The following is a 26,083-nucleotide window of genomic DNA, read 5'->3' as shown; positions in this document are numbered from 1 at the left end:
ATAATGTCATTAGATGTCTGCTGGAACTTGATTTTGATTATACCATGTGATTGCAGTTAGCTAAACTAAACATTGGGTCATTTGATAGCAACTTAAGACCAGTTTACAGTCTTAAGTTTACAGAAGAAGGAGAGTACAGGCTCAGAAACCTAGAGCAACACGGACTTTGATATTCCAGAATTCCAAACAGGAGCCCCCAAATGTAAATCATGATGTGATGGACTAAGTATAGGCTTTGGAGTTAGACCTGATTTAGATTCTGGTTTCAACATATATTATATATGGGACATTGAGCAAACTGAAGTCTAAAGTTTCCTAAGTTGTGAATTAGAGATTGAACTCTTAACATTAACCATGCATGTTAATGTTAGATGAGAAGGAGTTTTCATGTTAAATACATTAAATATTTAACTCATGTCAAATATATTAAAACCATTTACGAAAGAGAAACTTGTAATACCAGGCAAAGAATAACAGAGTGGCACCTGTACAGCCAAAAGAATTCTATGTGAAGTTAATTTTAGAGGATTCATTTTGTTGCTTAATCTGTGCACTAAGTGATTTTAATACTGGGATGTGAGCAAAACAAAATTGCCTTGTACTAGTATGGAAAGGAGTAGGAAAGGGTTTGAAAAAACGAATGATTTTAGAGTTTTGAATATTGAAATGTCACATTAAAATTATTATTTTACAACCGCTGCAATATTTATCTTACAACTTAGGGCCTAAGTATTAATTGATTATTGCTAAAACTGTTTTCTTTTATGTATTGCAGGGGAGAATTTGCCCTTTGGCTTGATGGAGATCTCTACCATGGAAGAAGCCATTCTTGTAAAACATTTGGGAATCATACACTTTCTAAGAAGGAAGATTTCTTTATTCAAGACATTGAAATTTGGGCTTTTGAATAAATGTAATGCTCTCTGTCTTGGCAGGATAATGGCCCAAACCTGACATGGACAAGCATTGTTTGGAAAGTTCAAGAAGCAATACAATGTAACATGTCACTTGTGCTTTAAAATTATTCGTATCACCATTTTTTACAGCTATAATTTTAGAATTTATTTTTAAAATCATGTTTCTGTCCCAGAGTTTTTTAGGTTTAGACCTTGGTGTGGGTCCATGCAGTATAACAGCTTGGGTTTTGTCAGAATTTTGGCAGCATTTTAATCACAGTAACCACCTCATCTACAGTCCATGTTATCTCAGTCTCCTAATAGGATGGTGCTCTTTTTTTGAACCTCTTTTGGTTTATTCTTTTTAAAACTCTGTTGATTGTTTTACTAGAGCGGTCTAATTGGGACATTGAGAGAATAGACTAGATAATGCTGTGAGGTATTTGTGAGGTTGCAACAGGTGACTTTTGGACAGGCTCAACTTAGTCATTCTTGTGAAGGAAAAAATACATGCCAAAATAATGAATAGTCCATAAACCACTGAGTTCTAGTTTTAATTCATACTACAACATTCTCTTTATTAATTTTCAGGTATTCTCAATTTCATTTTAATAAAAATGAAAATTGAAGAGAATTCTGGTTGTAATAGACCACAGTGCACATGATCTGCAGGTTTGGGCATATGCTTTCATGATTGGATTATCTGGTAAAGTTATATAATACAAAGGAGAATGAGAACTTGATTCTAGTGGACTTAATATATCAAGCGAGAAAATATACTATTTACGTATTTGTAGCTTAGCAGGGCATTATCATAAGTACAAAAACTATGAAACAGATGCATATTTCTTCAACATATTGTGTCAGATACACTGTTTTATAGTTCTGTTGTTTTAGCCTTCTTGCACACCAACTCCCAAAATATAGGTTCCTGTTCAAAAGGGGAAAAAAAAGTGTTTTTTTGAGTGGTATATGTTATTAACTACCATTAGCATTTGCTGTTATAAAAGGGCAATGATTATAGTAGACAATATTGTAACTCAGTAGACTTGTTGAATATGCAAACTTACTGTCAAGTGACCTCAAAAAAAAAAAAAAAAAAACAAAGACAAGATAGAATATACTAGTAGTTCTTATCCTCTTTTGTAGGAAACCAATAATATGCCATTGTGGCGGTCATTCATCAGTTAATTTCAAAGCTTCATGTTATGCAAAAAAAAAAAAAAAAAAATCCTGCTGTTATACATGTGACAGTGACCTTGTGCTGAAATTTCAGCTATTCCAGATAAACATTGTATATTATCTTGTAAATTAATGTTTAAAGGTAGTTTTGTTCTTATAGAAAGTGTTGATTGCCAGGTTGCTTATAGCACTTTAAATTATTCTAAAAAGGAAATTATAAGCCAAATATGTTGGCTTTAGTAGTTTTAGTTGTATAGGACTTGAATATATTTAGATCTTTTGAAAGTTTAGATAATTATCTAAAGAAAGCATAATGCTAATGGAAAACAAAATCTGATCTATTTAATATGCTATCGCTGAATGTGAATAGAAATGTGGGCATCACTTCCTTGTCTATGTAAAGCTCTCTCATTATAAGTTAGTAACAGTATATAGATTAAATGTTTACAATATAGAGAATTGTAAATAAATATATCATTTTTCCCCATTTGGTCTTCCACAGCAGTATTATTGTCTTTGTGGAGTTGACTAATAATTAAAAGAAAATAAATAACTAAAAAAATCCTGTATTGGATTTCAGTTACAATAAGGTCATAGTGGTGTATACCAAATAAAATCAAGTACTTAAATACAAATTTGAGTTTGGTGTTATTGAATAATCAAGTTATTTTCATATTTAAGAAGTCTTTGATTAAGTCTACTACTATGGTTTATGTGTAAAAAATGCTTTTAGTAGTTTTGGGTAGTGTGGTGGTGGTAATAGTAATGATAGAAGGATGCCTTCAAGTAGAGAGAGCATGATAGTTTAAAAAATGAGGAAAAGAGGGTACTTGGCTTGTGAAGAAGTACACAAGTCATTTGATATTTTTAAATTACGTTATTTTCTTTTTTGATGGGGAGTACATAGCAAGGTAGGACTGATGGCATAAAAAATTTCGTTATGTGCAATGCCAAGAAATTCAGATTTTTTTTTTTATCTCATAGGAGCAATTAAGAAAATTTGAGCAGAGGAATGACGCAATCACGTTTACACTTCAGAGAGATCTCTGAAAATTAGATTGGTAGAGAAAAAAAACTAGAGACCAGGAGACAAGCCTTTACACACAGTCCAGAGGAAAAATGATGAGGCCTGAATAAGAATTGTAGCAATAGTGATCAAGAAGGAAGCATGGGGGGAAAGGGAGCATGGATTTGAAAGAGATTTAGGAATTAGTGTTAACACAATTTCATTACTACTTGTCAGAAAGAGATAAGGATAATTCTTAGGTGTTTTACTTAGGAACTGGGTAAATTATCCATTGATATGAGTGATGTACAAAAAAGAGAAGCAGCAGATAGGGAAATTAGGTTGGTTATGAGAAATTAGAGAGCCGATGGGGATGGGTGTTACTATTTCATTCTGTTAAAAAAAATTTTAAATCAACCATATACAAGTAGATATTGCAACCATAACTTACAAATGAAATGCCCTTGGAGATTATAGACTGAGTGAAAAGAGAGAATTCTTGAGACAAATTTTGGGGATATGGTAATATAAAGTGATAGGCAGACGAAAAGATTCTTAAGCCTCCATTTCTAGAAGCTAGAACAACAACAAGTTAAGCCTAATGAAAATAAAAGGTAGGGCAAAATGAAGATAGGAACAGAAGTCAGTAAAATTTAAACCAGGACACAAGACAAAATCTGAGAATAATAAAACTAAACCTCTAGGAAGATGAAGAAAAAGTACCATTGAAAAGTGAAAGACATTACTACAGAGCCTTCTAGACTTTAAAAAGGAGAGCATATTGTCACCCAATTTTTACATCAATAAATTTGACAATGTAGGTAAGATGGAAAAAACATTTTGGAAAACAGAATTTGTTAAACCTGAACCAAGAAGAAATAATGATTTTTGTATTGCAGAATTTGAGTCTGTTAATGAAAAAAATAGTCCACAAAAAAACCAGGCCCAGATGGTTCCACTAGGTAATTCTTTTAAGTATTAAAGGAAAAAAGTCAGTCTTAATTAGATGAACTTTCCCCAGGGTATTAAGAGAGAACTTCGGATATTGCCTTTTGAGGCCAGCGTGACCTTGATACCAAAACTACCATACTTAAAAGGAAGTAAAGTTCTAAAACAGTCTCTTATGAATATAGGTGTAAAATCCTACATAAAATAGCCACAAATCAAATCAGCCATATATAAAAGAATAATATAACCAAATTAAGTTTATTCCAGGAAAGCAAGAGCAGTTAACATTTCAACATACCATTTACCAGGTTTATAGAAAAAAAAAGTTTCATGATCATCTCTGTAGAAGCAAAAGAAGCTTTTGGTTAATTTCACGGCCAGTTTTAGGATAAAAACTCAAACTAGGAAAGAAAGGTTCTTCCTTAATCATTAGTGATTAAAAAGATTATTCTTGACAGATGTACAGGAAACATTATGTTTAATAGTGATTTGCTGGAAGTTTCCTCCCAGAGATAGGAAGCCTGGCAATAACTGCTATCAGCACTTCTATTCAACCTGGTTCCGGAAGTTTCAGCCAGTGAAAAGGCAACAAAGGAGGCCTAAGGTTTGGGAAGGAAGAACTTCAAATGTCATTTGTATATCACATGATTGTGGACGTGGAAAATTTCAAAAAGATCCAACTTTTATAATTAGTTTTTAGATTAAGCAAGTTCACTAAATACAAGTTCAATATAAAAATGTTTCATTTTTCGTGTACAACCAACAATTAGAAAATAAAGCTTAGAATATTTGCCCTTTGTAATACCATTGAAAATATTGCATATATAGCAAAAAAGACCTCAGACTTTATATACCATATTCATGATTGGAAGACAATACTGAAAGATGTGAGTTCCCCAAATCAATCTCTATTGGCAGTGAAAATCTTGGCCAGGTTTATTTTTAGAAATTAAGTTGATTCTAAATTTATGTGGTAATTTAAAGGCAAAGAATAGCCAAGGAAGCACTGAAGAATGAGGCTGTAGTCTTAAACACCAGAGACTATGATTAAAAAGCTAAGTAAGACAATGTCGTATTGGTCAAAAGGTCAAAAGGTCAAAAGAATCAAAATCAAGGGTCCAGAAAATTATTTTTTTTGAGAAGATGACACTTGCTCAGTGGAGAGTATGCTCTTTTAAATAAATAGTGCTGGATTAATTGGATATGTGTAATGAACAAATAATCTTGATCCATCTCACACCACATATAAAAATTACAGATTGTAGCTCTAAATGGAAGAGGTAAAATAGTAAAGCAATACAGAATATCTTCATGAACTTCGAGTATGAATACATTCGTTAAATGGGACACAGAAGCACTCACGAGGGAAAGAACTGAGCTCTACTACATTAAAATTTTAAAAACTTTTCATCAAAAATCATTAAAAGTGAAAAGGCAAGCAACAGGGTGGAAGGTTTGTATAATACACAGATCTAATGGATGTCTCAAGCACACAATATATAATCAACTACAAATCGAAAAAGTTCAACGAAAAAGGCAAAACTTGGGCAATTCCTAAGTATTAGAATAAATACCCAATAAAGTCTATCTTAAAAGAAAATGTGAAGTGAAACAACTTTGGACATTTTTCTTGGCAGTATCTGCTAAAGCTAAGCTGTTGACCAGCAATTTAATTCCTTGGTATATACCCAAGAGCAGTATGTGGATTTCTTAACCAAGAGGTAAGTATTAGAATGTTTATAGAACTATTTGCTTTTTCCTCTCCCCACTATCTCCCCCTTCCACCACACGTCCATCCACTCACCCATTATGCTGAATCCAATTCTATTACACTTTACATTTGTACTTGTGTGCATCTCCTAAGAACTGGGGTATCCTTTTATATAGCCACACTACAGTGCTTGAATTCAGGAAATCTAACATAATACAATATTTTGATTTAATATGCCATCCACTTTTTAATTTCACCAATGGTCCTAATCATGTCCATCAAAGCATTATTTTTCCTGATCGATTATCCAATCCAGGATCCTGCATTACAGTTAGTTGTTTTTATCTCCTTTAACTTGGAAGAGTTCATTAGTCATTCTTCGTGTTTTACGAGTGATATGTTTGAAGAGCTCAGGATTATAGAATGTTTATCAGCGTGGCTTTGTCTAAATTTTTTCCTATATTTAGGTTACGCATTTTTGGCAAGAAAACCACAGAAGTGATGCTGTGTTCTCCGCATATAAAAATGCACATATATATGTTTATCCCCTTATTGGTTATAAGCTTGGATTCATTGATTAATATGGCGTCCACTATGCTTTTGCATTACTATCATCTTCCCTTTGTAATTAATAAGGTATGTGTGGGGAAATACTTTAATACTGTAGTTATTCTGTTCTCTAGATTTTCAGGTTTTTGGTATCATTGAGGATTCTTGCCTGAATTAAAGAAATTGTTGTAAAATGATTTTTCTTTCATTCTCAGCACATTTATTAGTTGGCATTTAACTGTAAGAACTTTCTTTTACCACTTGAGTATGTATTATTGGTATGAACTAATGGGTTGTTGTTGTTTTTAGTTTGAAGTGTTATAATCTATTTCTGTCCTATATTTAACCAGTGAGTACCCTGTCAAACTGACTTCTGTACATTTCTTCATTTTTCTTGGGTGCTTGGCCCTGTTCCAGATTTACCTGTATTTTTTGTAAACCAATCCTAGAAGCAGCCTTTTCTCCAAGTAGACATGTTTCTTTTCAAGAAGAATGATATTCTGAAATCCGAATTTTTTTTTTTTAAAGATTTTATTTATTTGAGAGAGAACAGAGGAAGAGGGAGAGAGAGGAGCAGACTTCCCACTGAGCAGAGAGCAGTGAGCAGGGCTGGATCCCAGGCCTCCAAGGTCATGACCTGAGCCAAAGGCAGACGCTTAACCAACTGAGCCACCCAGGCACCCAGAAATCTGAATGTTAGATGTGCTTGCTGCTGCTTCAATGGCTTTGCTTCTAGGGCCTTTAAGGAGACAGGAAGTAAATCCACATCATGAATGCACACTAACACCTCTGATAGCAGGCTAACATTACAGACTTCTTCCTTGTCTTCCCTCACTCCATGTTTGTATCTTCTCCCACTGTGAGGATACCAATATATTACTGATTTGCTTAATCTGACAACATACCCATTATGGTTTAAGAATTGCTACACCTATAAACAAAAGTAGAATATTCCTTTGCAGGTTGTTTTTTTGTCTTTAGACTGAAGATATTTAATCAAAATATTGTATTCAAGACTTATGTACACTTTTTATCCTATGTGGTTAAGAATTTGAAATAGAATTCAATTTATTACTTTTGTTTATATTCAATTTCATTTTTTCTGTCTTTAATTTTACTTTTTGTATATGTAAGCATTTAAAGGATTCAAAAGTCAAACTCTGCAGAATTTTGTCTCTTTGAACCCAATTCCTCCTATCCCTACAGGAAATCAATTTCTTTATTTCTGGGTATCCTCTATTGTGTGTGTGTGTACACTTATATATACACACAAACATGCACATATATAATCCAGTGTGTATATATGTGTGCATGCATATGTATACACACTGAAAATAACTCCAGTTCTCAAAAGATTTTTGTTTTTTTTTTTTAGAATTGCATCTATTGTGTGGATGTACTGTAATTTATTCAGCAATGTTCCCATATGTATTAGGTTTTTCCAGTATTTTACAATTTAAAATAATGAATAATGCATTATGCATATGTTTTCATGTTGTTTTATCTTCAAGGAAAATTTTAGGAGTAGAATTTCTTGGTCAGAAAATAAATGCATGGGTGCCTGGGTGGCTCAGTGGGTTAAGCCTCTGCCTTCGGCTCAGGCCATGATCTCAGGGTCCTGGGATCAAGCCCAACATTGGGCTCTCCGCTCAGCAGGGAGCCTGCTTCCCCCTCTCTCTCTGCCTGCCTCTCTGCCTACTTGCGATCTCTGTCAAATAAATAAAATCTTTTAAAAAATTTAAAAAAATGCAATGTAATTTTTTTAGATAACCAACATGCCCCCAAAATGAGCACAAAAAGTCATCAGAGCACCCTTGTTGGGATGATGGTAAGTGAACCATAGTTCTCTGAAAACCTCTAGCCTGAGAGGTCAGATCATACAGTGCATTTGTAAAGCAAATAATTCAATAGACATTAACTGTGTTCCTAACTGTGTACTAAGAAATGTTGTAGGGATGGGGGATAAAAAGGAACATTCTAGGAATCCTAAGGGAGCATCTTCACTAAGAGGCCACTTTAGCAGGGGCCAGATGGAATTCCGCTGCTCTTACCTCTGAACAGAGTGACTTAAAGTTCGGCAGCACTTCCCTGAGCATGAGTTCCCATTGACTCAAAGTTTTATCTTACACAGAATTATCCCCACATCATGTGAGAATCAACACCCAATATACCTGTTGATAGTATTGAGAAAAGGAACTTGAGTTTGGCAAATTCAAAGTGGAAGGCAAATGAATATAGGTGCAAAAACTCGAACGCAGGACTTCCCTCCTGTTGGGGGTCGGTGGGAAGAATGGTAAGAAGGTGAACTTGGGAATCAGGAAGTCCTAAAACTTCAAGTTATAACAATTGAAAGTCACCAAACATTTGGTGGTCTGGACAGAAGTGGTATTTAAAAAGTACATTTCAACTGCCCCCAAACTCTTAAAACTTATTGAAAGTTCGGAAAAGAAAAATACTGAAGATTTGGAAACCGATTGTATACTGCTGCTTATTGAGTATATAAAATTACCATTGGTAAAATGCTACTGATGATGTATATTTCATGTGTAATTTTCATTATTTTGACAACTATAAAAAATATGAGGACGTTTGCCACCTGAGTTCTACTTTTTTTTTTTTTTTTTTTGTCTAAAAGCTGTTTTTCAACTACACATTTTCTTATCATGAAATTTTTGGATAAAATTCTCTCTCACATAGCAGGCATTTTCCTCCAAGGGAACTAGATTTCCGACTTCACAGCCATACCTTATTCAGAGGAATGTTAATGCAGGCTCTCTGAGAAGACTTTTCTAACTCCATCCTCAGATTATGACAAAATGAAGTTTGGACTACCTGCTCCAGTGGCTTCATAATGGTTATCGTTCGGAGCTGAATATGAGGAAATTCTTTTGAAGCCTTGGTCTAAATATTCCACGAATACTAGAAGTAACTCAATTTGCACTCTATAATTTTGTTGTATTTCAAGCACAATAAAATGGTATTGTGGAATATAACATTAAAACAGTAATATATAAACAAGAACAGAAAATATAGAAAATATCTTTTATTCTTGTGCATGACTTTAAATGTTGACATAGGTTTCACTGTGATAGAAGTGTAGATCTTACATGAAATTCTGTTTAGGAATATTGGTCATTAATTTGTAATTTAACAAATCTATTAGGGAAACAAAAATACACATTTTTTTAAAATATTTATTTGACAGAGAGAGAGAGAGAGATCACAAGTAGGCAGAGAGGCAGGCAGAGAGAGAGGGGGAAGCAGGCTCCCTGCTGAGCGGAGAACCCAATGCGGGGCTCGATCCCAGGACCCTGGGACCATGACCTGAGCCGAAGGCAGAGGCTTTAACCCACTGAGCCACCCAGGTGCCCCTCCACATTCTTCTTTAAGAAGATATTGGAACTTTCAGTTTGAAAGAGAATCATACATGAAAACAAGGATAGTTCCTATAGTAGTTTAATCCATACTTTATAGTAAACCTAACATCTAACAATTATGAATGTATCTATTACCTTGAGGTATTATAATTTGACATTAATTTCTGTATTTAACACGAAAGTACTATAATTACCAATTTTTAGTGAAACTAGTAAGAATTAAAACCTCACATCTTACTCAGTTGGTTTTTAGAATTTTGTAAGACACATTAAATCTGAGAAAAAATAAGTAACAGATTAATGCCCACTAAACGTTTCTGTCATTATATGAAACAGCTTTTTTACTTTGGCAAAACTAATAATGCCATTTTATGACTCTCAGGTATTTCATAACATTTGTTAGAGCATCAAGAAAATTAAAATGACTCAAATGTGTTTCTAATTTTCCAATGATTCTATCAGATTCTTTTACACTGAATATTCCACTTCATTGTATAATTTTCTGTATTCCTACTTCATTGTATACACTGACGTAAGTGTGAGCAGCATGATGCATTAATGTTTTGAGAAAAAATAAACTCCTCCAGGAAGTCCTACAAAGACAGTTAATTCTGAATCTCTCACCTGTGTACTATTTTCACGGTGACGGTAAACATACCACTCTCTCTTTTAGCTTTAAGAACACCAGTGATTTGTTTTTATGTGATTTGTGCAAATCATACAAAAGGGACAGCTAACTCCTATTGGAAATCTTTTAAATTCCAAGCTAACAGAGAAATTTCATCAATTTCCACATCTTACTTGGATACTTTTTACTTCTGTGTTTATTTTATAAGTGATGCTTTGATAGAAATAATAACACAAAGTCTAGCTTCTTAGAATATTTTTAGTTTTGCCAAACTTAACCGAATTCTTTCCCCCAAAATGACACATCTTATTATGTTCTAATGTTTGCCTAAAATCAGCATTTTTCTTAGATGTGGCAACTGTTTAAAGATCTATAATAATTTCTGCAACTAATAGCCAAATACTTTTGCCTAAAGGGTAAGTAGAATTTCAAATATTTTTGCCATTATTGTATACTGATAACACTATACATGCCTTCTGATAGGCTGTGTGCACTTCTTCAAAATCTTCAAACTTCCTCAGAAATAAGAGTCCCCAAAAGTCATTTATGTAAAAATTGTTTAATATTTACTAACTTATTACAGAGTGGTTTGCATTTTAATTTTTACTGCATTAGCATTTGGCATTAAGACAGCAGGGGGTCAAGTCTGGCTTTCGTTGCGGAAGATTCACTGGAGTAGAGTAATCACGACATGGTCATCTCGGCCTTGCCATAGCATCTCTCCTTCAAAGTCAACCAGCCCATGCTTCCTGGCACGCATGAGAATGCCCACCACTTTATCTGAGATACGAACATAGCGGTCAAAGAGATCTCCAAAAGTAACCTGGATCTTGCCATCTCGTCGGTGGCGGGCCATTGTGCGGATGATGAAGCACATGTCCATGATCTCTCTGTAGATGTGCTCCTCAGCTCGCTTGGCCCTTTCTGCCGTTTTGGTTCCCTCCTTGGGACGCCCGTAGCCTTCCTCTCCTTTGTGAAGGCGGGTGGACATGGCCAGCTGATAATCGAATTCCTCACTGAAAGGATTGAGCTTCTGGGATTGTATGTGTTCATCAGCCCATTGTTGCCATCTCCCTTTCAGGCTGTCCACTTGGCTGTATTTCCGTTGGGCCTTGCAGCTGAGTTTCTCTGTAAATCTATTTGCCCTAAAAGGGAGAGAAAATGAAGAATCAAGATCCTGATACTTGACATCCAAGTGCTGCTTTGTCTTTGTACTTCCTGCGTGTAGGTGCCTTTCTGTAAGTGTAATTTTCTTCATTATAAACAATATAATCATAAGACAATGAATTAGAAATGAAAGAAGAAAAATTAGAACAGTCACACCATTGTTCTTTATTTTTACTTGAGGAGAGCTGACAACAACCATTGTCCTCATTTTGGTGCACTATAAAAAATATTAAACTCTATTTCAGGAAAAAAAATCTTCTTTTCACAAATATAATGTAAATATGAAAATCTTAAAATTATATGTTGATGACATTTTAGCATTGGAATCATATAAATGTTTTAAGGGAAACCACTTTGTATAGGACTTCAGAAACCAGTTCTTTCCCCAAAATAAGGCTTATTATAGTAGCATATATATATTGTATTATTCACGTATGTATATATGTTCATATATAGATTTTTGATGAGAGCATATTTATATTAGTATCAATGATGTGCCACAAATTTTGGAATATCAAGTTGTGAAGATAGAAGACAGCTGCTAGCAATAGTAACATTTATCGAATACTTTGTGCTGGCATTCTTCCAAATACTTTATATTAATATTCCTACAACCATTTTATGAGACAGGTCTGACTATTCTCACTTCCCAGATGAGGAAGCTGAGGTCAGGGTGGTTAAATTACTCACTTAAAGTCACAAACCTGGTAAGTGATAATGCTGGGATTTGAACCAGGCCTGTGTGTAACTACTGCAAAATACTGCCCTAAACCAGTGACAAAGGTAGAATTTAAACACCCACTGTCTGAGGCTGAAGTCAATGTCTCCCCACTGTGCAGGCATGTCTGTCACTCCCACGGGTACAGAGTCCAATAAGTAGATGAGTTGTGTTTCACAGGTGTGTGTGTCTTTGCAATGTGGAATGCATTTTCTTATTAAAAAAAAAAAAACAAAACAAAACAAAAAACAGCCTTGAAAGTATAGATCGGTAGTGACATGAAGGTACAGGCCAATTTTAAAATGGGTAAAATTTGTCTTTAAAAGATTTCTCTGTCTTTTTTATCTCCAGTCTCCTAGACCCTTTCTCCTAGAAGCTCTTTGCCTTCGTGAGTAAAACATGAACTCCTGGACTATGGAAAGGTCAGAGATTTGTAGTCCTCAATGTCACAAACGACCCACCCTTCCTTCTCCCCCGCACCAAGTGGCCTCACGCCTGGAAGCACTGGGACTGGAGGTGCAAAGCCTCTTGCAGTTGCGGAGTGAGCAGTGTGCCTGAGCTAAGCAGCCCTTTCTTCCAAACTCTCACAAGTCTCTATTCAAAACCCAGTTACACGTCAGACGTGGGTATTCCTCACTACCCAATCTCATTTCCTGAAATCTGGTTATCCAAAGGCAGGAAACTCAGACACACAGACATGGATAGGGAGACACACGTACTTGTATTAACATTTTCGAAAGAGGCATTAATAGCCACTAGATGGCAAACTTTCACTAATTCCCATGTTTTATGTATTCAAAACTATTCTCAAGGCATTCTGTTTCATTATTATGACAGAGCTCAAACTGGGGGTACGGCTGATACGTAGAATGCTGCTATTCTTTGTAGCCACTTGGACAAAAACATATGACAAAATAAATTGGGAAATAGCATGTAAAAAACTATACACAGTTACTGCAGTTTTAAAAAGTCACGCGCATATGGAAAGTGCTAGGAATTATACCATACTGAAATGGGATGGCTTTCTCCTGGCCCTGCTGGTCCTCACCATCACCTGCCTCTCCATAGACTGTCCCTGTTTAGCTTCCCCGAGTAGGGGCTGCTTGATCTCATTATCAGATGAGAGCAAATGCCTTCTCCCCTTAGAATCATGGCAATACATGACAAGCATAGTCTTGAATAACGAGCTCAAGGCCATCCCAGCATAACCCAAAGCTCTTACCTGATTTGAGGCAGGGACATCCTGCTAGAGAAAAGACTCGAAACATCTCAAAAGAAATTGAGGAGAAAGGCATAATTTGTTAACTCATACTTGTGTCTCCCAAATACAGACTATGGTTCTGTCCTATATTATAAAATGTAAGTTTTAGTAGTTCCCGCTTATTCCCAGGTTCAGTTACCCACAGGCAACTACAGTCTGGAGGCAAATGAACCTCCTTCTAATGAGTCATCGGGTCAATAGTAACCTAACGCTAAGCTACATCACTGTGCTTACATCATTCACCTCACTTCATCTCATCATGTATGCATTTTTTTCTTTTTCCCCTTCCTTCCTTCCTTGCTTTCTTCCTTCCTCTTTCTTTCTTTTAAGAGAGAGAGCACATGAGTGGGGAGGGACAGAAGGAGAGAGAGAATCCCAAGCAGGCTCCATGCCTAGTGTGGAACCTGACATGGGGCTTGAACTCATAACCCTGAGAGATCATGACCCAAGCAGAAATCAGGAGTCAGACACTTATATGAGCCACACAGCCACCCCTCATCACATAGGCATTTTATCATCTCACACCATCATAGTAAGAGTGAGTAAAGAACAATATAGAGTGAGTATAGAGTAAGTATAGAGTATAGAGTAAGTACAGAGTGTAGAGTAAGTATAGAGTAAGAGTGAGTATAGAACTATAAGGTATTTTGAAAGAGAGACCACATTCACATAACTTTTATTATAGTACACTGTTATAATTGTTCTATTATTATTGTGGTTAAAATTCTTACTGTGCCTAATTTATAAATTAAATTTAGTATAGGAAAAAACATAGGATATATAGATTTGATATTTCCTGCATTTTTAAGCGTTCATGGAGGTCTTAGAACATATCTTCCATAGATAAGGGGGAGCTACTGTACATCTTTCCTTTAAGGAACTTCTGGGTGTGCCTGGGGGGCTCAGTCATTAAGTGTCTGCCTTCAGCTCAGGTCATGATCACAGAGCCTGGCATCAGGCTTCCTGCTCAGCTGGGAGCCTGCTTTTCCCTCTCCCTCTTCCCCTGCTCGTATTCCTTCTCTCACTATATCTCTCTGTCAAATAGACAAATAAAATCTTTTTTAAAAAAATAAGAAACTTCTGGCCAAGTTGGCATACTTTCCATCTTTTTATTAAGGTATTTATGACACTGACTATGTGTCAGACACTGTTTTAGGACCTTACTGAATATTCAATAATTTTTTTAAAAGTAGCCATTAAAAGACATCTGTGAAGATAATCAGAGTAATACCAATTTTATACGGTTAAAATTCTAACTATATAAAATGGGTACACATCAAGATGAGGAAATCAGTGGCATGTGCACAATTGAAAATAATTGTTAGTATCTGGATGGCAGTTTTTTTTTCTTTTTTAAAAAAATTATCTTTCCATTGGTATCATATTGATTTTATGATTTAAAGAAAGAAAGAAAGAAAGAAAAAATATTCAAATTAACCTCCCAAGGTAACTTGGCCTCTGATTCCTTGATGTAGGGTTTTTTCCCTCTAATTTGCCTTAGGAAGTTAAAGTCCCTGAATCTTGAAACCCTATGTCATTAGGAATAGGGTTGAAGTTAGTGAGTTAATAAATCTCTGAGGAAGTGAAGCATTTATCTTTTCAAAATCACCTCCTAAATCTTAATGTCCATTTGTTATATTGTCAAACTGTAATTCCCAAAAAATAGGAGAGAAGGAAAGCAAAGAAATTGGTCTAATAAGCAAGAATTAGAACGTAAATTATAAAAAATGAAGTACCAGGAGGAATACCTTAATGAGTATTTGTCTCTATCTTTTAAACATTCTGTATTGTTTTTGTATTTCCAATTTCTAAAAAGCCTGAAAGTTCATGCTTAAATCAGGATTAGATTTTTTTTTAAGACTTTATTTATTTATTTAACAGAGAGATAGAGGGAGACAGGGAACCCAAGCAGGGCAGGCACAGAGAGAAAGGGAGAGGCAGACTCCCTTTCAATGCAGGGCTCAATTCAGGGCTGGATCCCAGGACCTGAGATCATGACCTGAGCCAAATAAAGACGTTTAATGATTGAGCCCTCCACGTAGCCCAGGATTAGAAAATCTTATACCTTAAATATCTTCTTGGTCAATGAACACAGGAAAAAATATACCAGCTAATCCTTTTTTTTAATCTTTAAGTAAAAATGTGAATAATAGTTTAGATTGAGCTTTAGGAAGACAGTATAGTATAAATTTATAGAAAGCAAAGCAATATTCAAAGACTGACATCACACCCATATTTTAAGATAGTAGTATTTCATCTAAACTTGGCTTCTTGGTTTCTTCATTATTAATAAACAAATGTTCTTATAGTCAATCAACAAATATTTCCCCTGTCCAAGTATGTGCAAAGTAACTAACTGTACTAGACATTATAAGCATTCTAATTGGAAAATGTACGTTCATTCACTGAAACAAATTCAGAAACTTATTTATCTGTTATCATCTGTTATCAAATGACATCAGTTTGACTATTGCTTTCTCATGTGAATGGGCTTTACAGCAATTTAATGAGAATACAGGAACTAATTGCATCATAGTTTTATAATTTTGGAGTAATAATTATGTGGGTACATTATTTAATATGAATAAACCCCACAGGAAATAAAAATTCTGGAAGGTATATTTCAAACCTAACCAAGTTCTCTGGCACTGGAAATACTCTGGGAGGTGGCCTTCACCTGTATCACTAAATGATGTTTCAAATATCACAGGGCCTGGAGGTGACATTTTCTTTCTATTTATTTATTTGGCGGAGAGAGAGAGAGAGAGAGAGAGAGATCACAAGCAGGCAGAGAGAGAGGGGGAAGCAGGCTCCCCGTTCATCAGAGAGCCCGATGCAGGGCTCCATCCCAGGACCCTGAGACCATGACCTGAGCTGAAGGCAGAGGCTTAACCCTCTGAGCCACCCAGGCACCAGGTGACATTTTCTGGTCTAAGTCTTGAATTGGCGTGAAGAGCGCAGAGACCTGTTTTCATGGCCCCACCCCAAAGACTCTCCTGTAGAGGGAGCCTTTCTCCTCTTCGCCCAGAAACATTTCTATGTCGGTAAAGCAAATAATTTCTGCCACCCTCTCCAAATTCCCAGGGAGGTGCTGGGGAGAATCTGTTCTTCTGGTTTGCTTGCTCCTCTCCACAGGAAGTCTAGCCAGATTGATGAGTAGAAGCAAGCCCTTCACAGGGTCACACTTATCTCTGTCTGCTATCAGACAGAGCCAGGCCCGTGATTCTTCTTGCCCATTGGTAACTGTCCTCAGACCCATAGAAAGGGTTCCACGCTCTAGAATTGGGGTCAAATAGCAGAAAGCTGTATTTCGGCTCCATTTCTAGCAAAATCCTTCAATATAGTTGTACCCAGACCTTACACTTAGGGTGTTATTGGGATTCCATTAATTAAGCTGACACTTTGACCTCCATTTTAGTTTTCTTGAGCCCATTCTCTGCTGAAAGAATCAGTCTAACAGAGTGGTTAAGAACATAAGCTCTGTCATCAGCCTTCCCAACTCAATCATGTACTAACTCAATGACTTGGATACATTTCTTAGTGTCTCTCTGTGTCAATTCCCTTATCTATAACATGGCATTCTTATTGCCCACTGTTACTATTTTTGCTGAGTGTAACGTGGGGAGGATGAATGCGTGATTGGCACTTTAATATTGCACCATTACTGTATGGCAGAGGGAGGCAGTTTCTTTCGTCTAAAGGAGCTGGATCAAACAAGTCAGGTAACTACACAATCAAAACACTCAACATTTTTAAAATAAAGCATTAAATAGAAACCATTTTCATAGTTAAACCCAGTTAGCAAAACTGTTAGTAAAGAATATCTCTACTTTTTGCCAAAACCTGACTTTTTTTTTTAAATCCATAGAACATCTTAACCACCAAAAAACCTCTCTTTCCTTCTACTTAAACATTTGTGATACATAATTTTCTCCCTATTGGTGGATATGGGTAAAGAATGGTGCTTAGAATGAAAAATAAACGAACAGAATCTCCTTTCACACAGGCTTAGTCAATAATGTTACAATCATTTCTCAAGCAGCATTTGAGAGTCCCATCAGGCTTGTGCTGAAGCTTCTTGGGCACAGCTAGGGTTACTGCTGACACTAAGCGATGATGTTTCTGTGTACAACATTCTGGTACCCTATGTTCTTCAAGACTAAGAGAAAGGAACTAAAGGAGGAAAGAGGAGATTTAATCCCAATCCTCTGCCCCAACCCTGAGGACCAATCTCCTAGTATCCTGTAGGGTTGGGATCACAAAAAATGGTCCCCTGTGTTATAATGTGTACAAATTATTAAGGAGTTCCTCTGGGTCCATTGTTTTGCATAATCAATATCAAAATAACTGTATGAGCTACATCTATTTTTTTTTAGGTGAGGACAAAGAGACAGGATTTGCCAAAGTAACCATGATTCAAACCTAATTGTCTCTCATCCAAAACTTATACACCTCTCCAACCTACTAAGAAGGTGTCCATGTACATGTCTGATTTTAAGAACCCGAGAAGGGTCCTGTATGTGAGTCCCCACTTCCAGTTTAGAGTGTGGTGAAGAGAGTGGGGTCAAGAGCCAGAATGCCTGTGTTTGAATCCCATAGGCTATAAAATCTTATCCAGATTTTCCACTATGTCTTTATCTTATGCTCCATCTATCAAATGTGGAGAATACTTAGACCTGCCCATGAGAACATATAAAGAAACAGAGAAAGTGCCCAAGAAGACTACATGCATTACAGACTGTCTCCAATCGTCCACTTCCTACGTCAAGCCAATCTGAACCACGCTGACAGAAGATCTTTTTTGTGCCATCCTCAATCTTTATTCTGCTGGGTTCTATTATTTCATTTCTAGCAAGTGCACACACATACACGTACACACACACACACACACACACACACACACACACACACCCCCACCCAAATCCACAAGGCCAGAATCAGACTGCGGTTCCATATTTTCCTGGTAGAATAATTATTTCTGATTATGAATTTCTGTATTAATGTAAGTAGAGCACAAATCCAGATCTCTCCACAGCATCCTCATGGCACCGAGGGATAGTTAGCACCATGTCTGTTTCAAAACACAGCATTTGGAGACAAACACATCTCAGCTTTGCCACTAACTTGCTGGGTAAAACCTCCCCTCTGAGCTTTAGTGCTCCCATCCCTAAATTGGGATAATAATACCTGCTTCATCAGATAGTGAGAGATAAAAGGACAGAGCATGTTAGCCATCTGTGGCATGCACTAAACATGTGAACATCATTATAATTATCTAGATTTGCCATTTCATGTTTCTTAAAAGCATGTGATGTCATAGTTCTAATTCTTTCAAAACACCTTTAAAGTCACAAACTGTATGACAGGTTTTGTCAAATTAGGTGTCAGTTTTGTTCTTTACTTTCTGATTGTTTCATAAAGCTTAAGAAGCACACCTACACGACTAATATTTCCAAAGGGAGTCATCGTATCAGAGGCTTTTCACATATTTCGATAGTGTATAGTTGTGGAGTGAGATATCCTGACTTTCTATTATGTGGAGGTAGAGTTACTGTTTTAAAAGGAAATACGTGTTTTTTGTCTGAATAAATGTATCAGTTTGGCTCAGCCTCTGTTGGGGGGTATGTGTATTTGACATCTAAATGTCTTTGAATTGTGGTATTTTAATGACCTAGCTTTAATAGCATTTCTGTCATTGTTTACCAACAGAACAAACCTCTGAAAGTTTGAAAAATTGCCAAATAGGAGAATCTATGTGAATAATAACAGCTTTTATATATGGAGCATAGGGAGCAGGTACTGTGCTGAATTCTTGGCAGCCTTAATCTTGTTTACTTCTTCCAATACAATAGAATTTATCTCAAAATTTTACTCTTGCTATCATTTTACAAAGGAGGAAATGGGCTTAGAAAAATAACCAGTTCCTGTGTGAGACAGAGAGAGAGGAGAACATTTAGGATCTACTCTCTTAGCCACTTTTGAGTATATAATACGATATTATCAATTATTGTTAGAGCAGAGCTGGAATTTGAACTTGGGTCTAACTTCAGAGCCTACTCTCAAGTTAGATGGCAGCCTCCCAGTGGTTTACAGGGTTCTAGAGACCAGTGTCCCACAGGCACTATGTGGGTAGACGTGTCCCCTGGTAATGCTATAGACTGGTTTAAGACAAGGGAAAGATTTGCCCAGTCTTAGTCTACCAGCAAGCACATTTTCTGCAGAGAAATAAGCCAATTTGCTACTTGTCCTAGACTTTATTTTAAAAATGTACCCAACGCAGACATCCTTCTCTGGTGGCTTCATCTTTGTTGAAGCTAAAACTGGAGTATTCAGTTCAAAACATAATGAAGAAATAGGCCCTTGACCCAGAGGTCCATGTCTAGCTTGGCACTGCCCCTTTGGCCCAGAGGCAGAGCCTTCCCCAAAGGACCTCGCCACCTGCCTACTTTTGAAGATTCTCATTCTAACTTTGGGAGCACTTCCCTGCTCTCTCGGTCCCCATGGCTGGTTGGGGCTCAGAGGCAGTATAAGCAGCCTAAGGGGGGCATTCACTTACTGGGAAGGCAAGGGGCGTTTGATTCTGGTGGTGACCACCTGCTCTCCATCCTGCTCGGGCCTCTCCTCGGTCTCCCCTCCATAGCCGCTGTCCTCTGTGTCGATGCTGTCGCTCCTCCACTTGGGCTCATCCTGTTCCATCTCTTTCCAGCCTTTGGTCAGCTCAGATACCAGGTTGGCACATTTCCTCCTCCGTGTTGGGGAGCCATGGCTGTGGAGGATTCTGTCAATGTCATTTTCTGGGTGCCCAGCTCCAAGAATGTCGCCGTCCTCGTATCGGTGGCTGAGGTGGCCCACATCCCCTCCTCTCTCATAAGCTTTGCTGACAACTGTTTTGGTCACCTCTTTCCTTTTGATAGGAGAGACTTCGGTGGCTCCCTCTGAACTTTGTCCATCTCCATGTCCCTCTGACTTTTGGGAGGGGGACTTTGGGGTGCTCTGAGCTTGCTGGTGGAGAGTGGGGTTGACCACTGACTTAGGGGCTTGGGGTGCATCCTGGGTCCCTCCTGGCTGCCAGCCTGTGGGCTCTTGGGCCTGCCTGGTGCTGTTCTCATTTGCCCACTGCTGCCAACCTCGGGCCAAGCTGATCACCAGGGTGGCTGTGCGTACCTTCCGGAGGGCACGCTTGGCTGGGGCCTCCTCTCTTTCCTTTTCTCCCGGAGCCATGCCACCCGTCTCTTCTCTGCCGGTAGCCTGGGCACTAGCTAACATGAGTATGAACCTGGGGAGTGCTTGAGATTTAAATAGAAGCAGGGTGTGAGGGTGGGTGGGGAAGAGTTTGGTGACGGTGGAAACTATGTTAAACATTTCTTGCCAAGATGTGGTGCCTTCCCCTGATTGTGCTTTTTTTAAATCCTGACGTCTCCAGTTTCATCACAGCAGAGGAATATCTCTGCTGCTAAAGGACAGTGATATGCGCTCCCTTTCTTCTTGAGTGCCAGAGTGGAAATTACTAGATTTGATCATGTGCTCAGCCTTATGTTCTTCCTGACCTTAAAATATGGTCCTACCATTTATAGGAGCATAAAATATGAGCACAAATTGTGCTAGGAATATTATAGCCTTGTTCTCATTTAAATCTCAATATAGCTCTTAATTACGTCCCATTTTATAGCAGAGTACAATGAAATCAAACTTCCTACAGCTAATAATATCTGTGATTCAAACCCAGATCTGTCCAATTCAAACCTCATGCTGTTTATTCTAGTTATCAAAGATCCTAAGTTCCCTTTTTCTTTTGTTGTCACTGCTATTCAATAGAGACCTTAGAATCACCTCATCCAACCTTCATTTTCCAGATGGGAAAGCTGAGGCCCAGATAAGGGGGAGACAAGGGCCAGGTTTTCTGGTCCCAAGTTTGAATTGTTACATTGAGAGGTTATTTTGATAAACAAGATAATGGTCAAAATTTTGGTCCAATTTAAAGTCTTTGAGACCTACACACATGTTGAATTTCATAGATTATTATTACTATAAATATTCTCAAATGTTTTGAAAAAATATTTTGTTTTAAAAAATTTAAAAAATAAAAAAACCACTTAAAGAAAAAAAAATATTTTGTTTTAAAAAAACACCACTTAAAGACAAAATTTCTGAATGCTGTCAGAAACAATCCCACTTGACCTTTTGTTTTCAATTATACACCCTTCTTTTACAGGCCTTTGGGTTCATGCCGAAAAAGCCATTCATTCAATTCTCAGAATAAAGATTGAAATATCATTTTAAAAAAGGAATGAATAGGTCATTTGGAGAGAAAATGAACTATATAGGAGGTGTGCTAAACTAGATAAAATTGCTCAGGACTCAGCACTGAATAATTGTTTAAAGTAAGACAATAGAATTTCTTTTCACACAACAGTTCTGTGACTTTGAACTGTGTCCTTTCCTCTAATCAATATTGATGGAGAGCTGCTGTCTAAGAGCCTAAAAACTCCACCAAAGATAGTTAATTCCAATGATGAAACAACTTCATTTAAAAAATATGCTGATGTCAATTTTTCGTCATGTAGGTCATTTACCTCCTAAGATTAAAACAAGTTGGGAGATAATTTAATACTCTATCTAGAAATCTGTCAACAGCATCTGATAATGTTAACTGAAAAAAAAATCCTTCTTGATTAGGAGGAAATTAGATCACAAGGAAAGAAAACTAATACAAATAAAGATTTAAATCTGAGTCTGAAATTTCTGGCATACTTTCTTGGAATGTAGATGTGCTGCAGACTGTTTGGTTCCTCTTAGATTCTCTTCAACCCACATGGAAGGCCTTGGGAAGGAATGGGGTTCTTTAGAGATAGCCATGAACTTAATCCAGGACAATTTATGACTATCCAAGGAATTTTTCTTCTTCCCTGTGCATACGTGCTCCATATTCAGTTCTGATAGAGGGAGATGAAGTGGAGACAGCAAAATGTTATTGGAGTTTCGATATTAACAGGCATTGCAGTCCACTGCCTGGGGCTTGGGACTGTCAGCAGATGGTCTCGGCAAAAAACTGAGACAGCTCCTAACCATCTGGTCATTCCTTCTGAGATTTCACTTCCATGGCAACTGCGGTTCTTCATTCCTACTTCTCCAGAAGAGTGTGTAAAATTGGTTTCCTTCTCATGTCTACTTTGGGCATTCCTTCCCTAAAGCAAGGTCTGTATACTACCTCTGTACATTTTATTAGTTTTTTTAACTTTATATTTTTAGATTTATTTATTTGAGAGAGAGCACACATGAGAGTGAGAGAGAGAGGGAGAAAGCAAGAGGTGGGGGAGAGGTAGTGGGAGGGGGAGAAGCAGGCTCGCTGCTCGGGCAGAACTTGTGGCGGGGTTCGAGGGGGGGGCTCAATCTCAGAACCCTGGGATCATGACCCGAGCTGAAGGCAGATGCTTAACTGACTGAACCACTGGGCTCCCCACTACAGTACATTTTAAAAGAAATGTTCTATCTTCTTTCTCAACCTAGATCTAGATTCTTAGGAGTTCAGTATTCTTCTATTTTTTACTTTTTAAGATTTTATTTGTTTATTTGACAAAGAGAGAATTAGCACAAGTAGGGGGAGCAGTAGGCAGAAGGAGAGGGAGAAGCAGGCTCCCCCCTGAGCAGGGAGCCCAATGTGGGGCTCAATCTCAGGACCCCCGGACCATGACCTGAGCCAAAGGCAGACACTTAACGACTGAGACACCCAGGCGCCCCTGTATTCTTCTATTTTAATAGAAGGTGCAAAAGAAATGAAAATGGAGTCTCAAAGATAAAGATATTGTGAAACAAGTAGTTTACAATGTGAATTTCTTATGAAAACATGAGATTAGAAACTGTAGGTGAAGGGGCCGAGCTGTTTAATGAAGTAATTATCACCTAAGAAATTTGTCATAGTGTGAAAGTGTTTTGAAAAAATATTAGTTTTGGGGTGCCTGGGTGACTCAGGCAGTTAAGCTTCTGTCCTCGGCTCAGGTCATGAGTCAGGGTCCTGGGATCAAGGCCCACATTAAGCTCCTTGTTTGGTGGGAAGCCTCTTCTCCTTCTCTCTCTGCCTGCCACCCCCCCACCACCACTTATTCTCTCTCTCTCTCTCCCTGTCGAATAAATAGATAAAATCTTTTTAAAAAATATTAGTTTTTACTTGATTGATATAGGCAATACTAAAGAGGGGAAGGCGTTGAATCTATAGACTTCTTTGTATAATGCACTGAGAAGTCAAGTAGGGCCAACCCTCATCATCAGCTATATACTCCTACTAAAAAGACTTCAGAAGCCTTCATTTTCTCAAATCTCATCTGAAACAATAATACCATTGATCCTTTCTACATAAAGTAGTAGTTCCTTTACTAGTTCATGTTCACAAAGTGGGTATAAAAAGACTTTAATAAAGGACAAAAAGAGCTTCTGATTTCAACTGAATTTACTCAGTGCTCATGGAATGTATAGGATGGGTGAAACATGATGGTAGGTAATGTGAGAGAGGGTAGAAAGCTGAGCAAAACAGAACCTACTTTCAAGGTTTTCCCAATCTACCCAGAAGAGGACAGACATAACAGCTTTAATAGTGTGGGGAGGGCTACATTAGAAATAGAAATAAAGCTTTATGGGATCATTGAGCAAAGGGTGACTGATGTTATTGGAAGGACCTCACAAAAATGGTGATCCTCTTCCTGTTTGTTTGTTTGTTTGTTTGTTTTCATTTTTTTTTTTTTTAAGATAAAGAGAACCTAGCAGGATACAGGGTACTCTGATCTGAAGAAACAAAGTTACAGAGGCATGAAGATACGTGATACACTTAGAGACCCTCCAGCTGCCTGGAGTAGAGATCACAAACTCAAATGCCTGCGGGTCATACGGGTCACTCAAATGTGTGAGGTGAGTTGGGTTGGGATGCAAGATAGGGTGGTGAGGACAATGAGGAACTGGTGAAATAATGTTTCAAGAGAAGGAAGAAATGTGGATTTTTGCAAAAACTCTCCCAATTCTTTAAATGGTAACAGTTAATACCTACACACATATACACATGTTCACACACAGTAGTACTGGGTGAGCCAACATGACGTGGCATGTCTTTGGATAAGATTGTTTGTGGGCCCCAGTTTATGAATTTGGAGAAGAGCATACAGTATCCATGGGGTAAAGATAAGGAGCTAGGGAGCGGTACGACAGGCCTCTGAGGAATTAAGTTGGAACTACATTGTGAACAACACCTTGCTCCTGAATCAGTGTTTCATCATATGGGGCTCATTGTATCACTGAAGTATTTTAAGCCCAATGCACTCTCAAATTTGCATTACCAAGTGATCCAATCTAGAACCAGTAAAGTGGGGTTTGGATTGAAGAAGATGAAACTAGGATAGGGAGACTGTTTACAGGGGTTACTAAAATAATCTCAGGAAGAACCAAAGGAGGATCTGAAAGATTTGAGAGCCACTGAGGAGGAACATCAAAAGGATGGAGAGACCGACTAGTTGTGTGGGGAACAGGTGTCAAGGATGCGCTAGAGATTTCAATTTAAATGATGGGTGTGAGGAAGTGCCATTAGCTGGGAAAGAACAGGAAATGAGGAGGATTTGTGATGAGAAGGAAAGGCTTCCATCCTGAAGTGAGGAATCTCTGTGGCATGCCTGTGGAGATGTTGAGTCCTGAGTAACCAGGAACACGGACTCTGTGGTCAAGCAGCAGCCAGTGGAAATCTGGGTTCTTCTGGTGAGCAAGATGACCTGGGCTATGTTAGTTGATTTCTCTCTCATTCAGTTTCTCCAACTGTAAGATGAGTATTATCAGAGCATCTACCACATAGGGTCAGGGTGAGGATTAAATGAGTTCACACCTGTGAAGCACTAACAGCACACCCAGCATGTGTAGGTGCTTGATATGTGGCTATTGTTATTCATACCTGGACGTTGAGTCATGGGGTTAGAAAGTTCAAGCTCCTTAAATAATTCTGTTTGATGAAAGATAGGATTAATACCGCACACATGGCAGGGGTGAGTCTTCAGAGGGGAGGGTCAATTGGGGTCACTTGTACGTGTTGGAGGCTGCAAGAGAAAGCTTATTTATAGAGTTTTATTTTAAGGTAATTTATAGTGAGGCTTTTAAAGCAGTGTCTAAAAGGTTTCCCTCAGCATGATGAGGGTCAGATGAGGTCTCAGTTATGTGCTAGCGATAACTCTGTTGAGTGCAGACTCTTTCCTGAAATCTCCTGGAATACAGAGCTCTGTGGTTTACAATCACTGAGAATCACATTAGAATCTTAAATCACATTGGGATCACCTGTGGGGCTTCAGAAACTACAGACGGGAAAGTGATCTGGAGACAAGTCTTGGGTGGAGTCCTGGCACTGCCTTAACTAACATAGCTTCAGGGTTGAGAACCACCATCCTAGATTCTAGTGAACTGTGGGTCCAGCAGAGACTCACCATGTAGCTTTTAAGAGTATAGTGACGAGTAACCCTCGTACTGGGTTCAAGCAGATTGGGTTTTACATGCTGGATCTTCTTTCAGAATCTCTGTACCTTTGCAGAGTTAGTTGATTTCTCTGAGACTCAGTTGCCTTGTCTGAAAATGGCAATCTTGACTTCCCCTGTGTTGTTATTGTGTTTATAGGCAGTTA

General features: G+C 37.7%; 2 protein-coding genes across 8 annotated transcripts in view; one reads left to right on the top strand and one right to left on the bottom strand.

The window, feature by feature from the left end:
• The window catches only part of LOC111146578 (oxidation resistance 1), a 350,514-nt gene extending 347,950 nt beyond the window's left edge, over positions 1-2,564 (top strand). For all 7 annotated transcript variants that reach the window (XM_022502184.1, XM_022502185.1, XM_022502183.1 and 4 more), the window contains one exon: positions 776-2,564. In XM_022502184.1, coding sequence (XP_022357892.1) covers positions 776-911 — 136 coding nt within the window. In that variant the 3' untranslated portion in view covers positions 912-2,564. The remainder of the gene's footprint in view (positions 1-775) is intronic.
• Positions 2,565-10,964: 8,400 nt separating this feature from the next.
• Positions 10,965-20,694, bottom strand: LOC111146824 (actin binding Rho activating protein). The gene is made up of 2 exons (XM_022502523.1): positions 20,000-20,694; positions 10,965-11,442 (listed from the first exon to the last, which is right to left on the bottom strand). Exons 1-2 carry the CDS (start codon positions 20,662-20,664, stop codon positions 10,965-10,967), a joined length of 1,143 nt encoding a protein of 380 aa, XP_022358231.1. The 5' UTR covers positions 20,665-20,694.
• Positions 20,695-26,083: the final 5,389 nt, after the last annotated feature.

This window comes from Enhydra lutris, unplaced genomic scaffold, assembly GCF_002288905.1.
Source record: "Enhydra lutris kenyoni isolate GAN:26980312 unplaced genomic scaffold, ASM228890v2 scaffoldscaffold14, whole genome shotgun sequence".
Lineage (NCBI taxonomy): Eukaryota > Metazoa > Chordata > Mammalia > Carnivora > Mustelidae > Enhydra > Enhydra lutris.
This window is presented reverse-complemented; position numbering and strand designations above follow the sequence as displayed.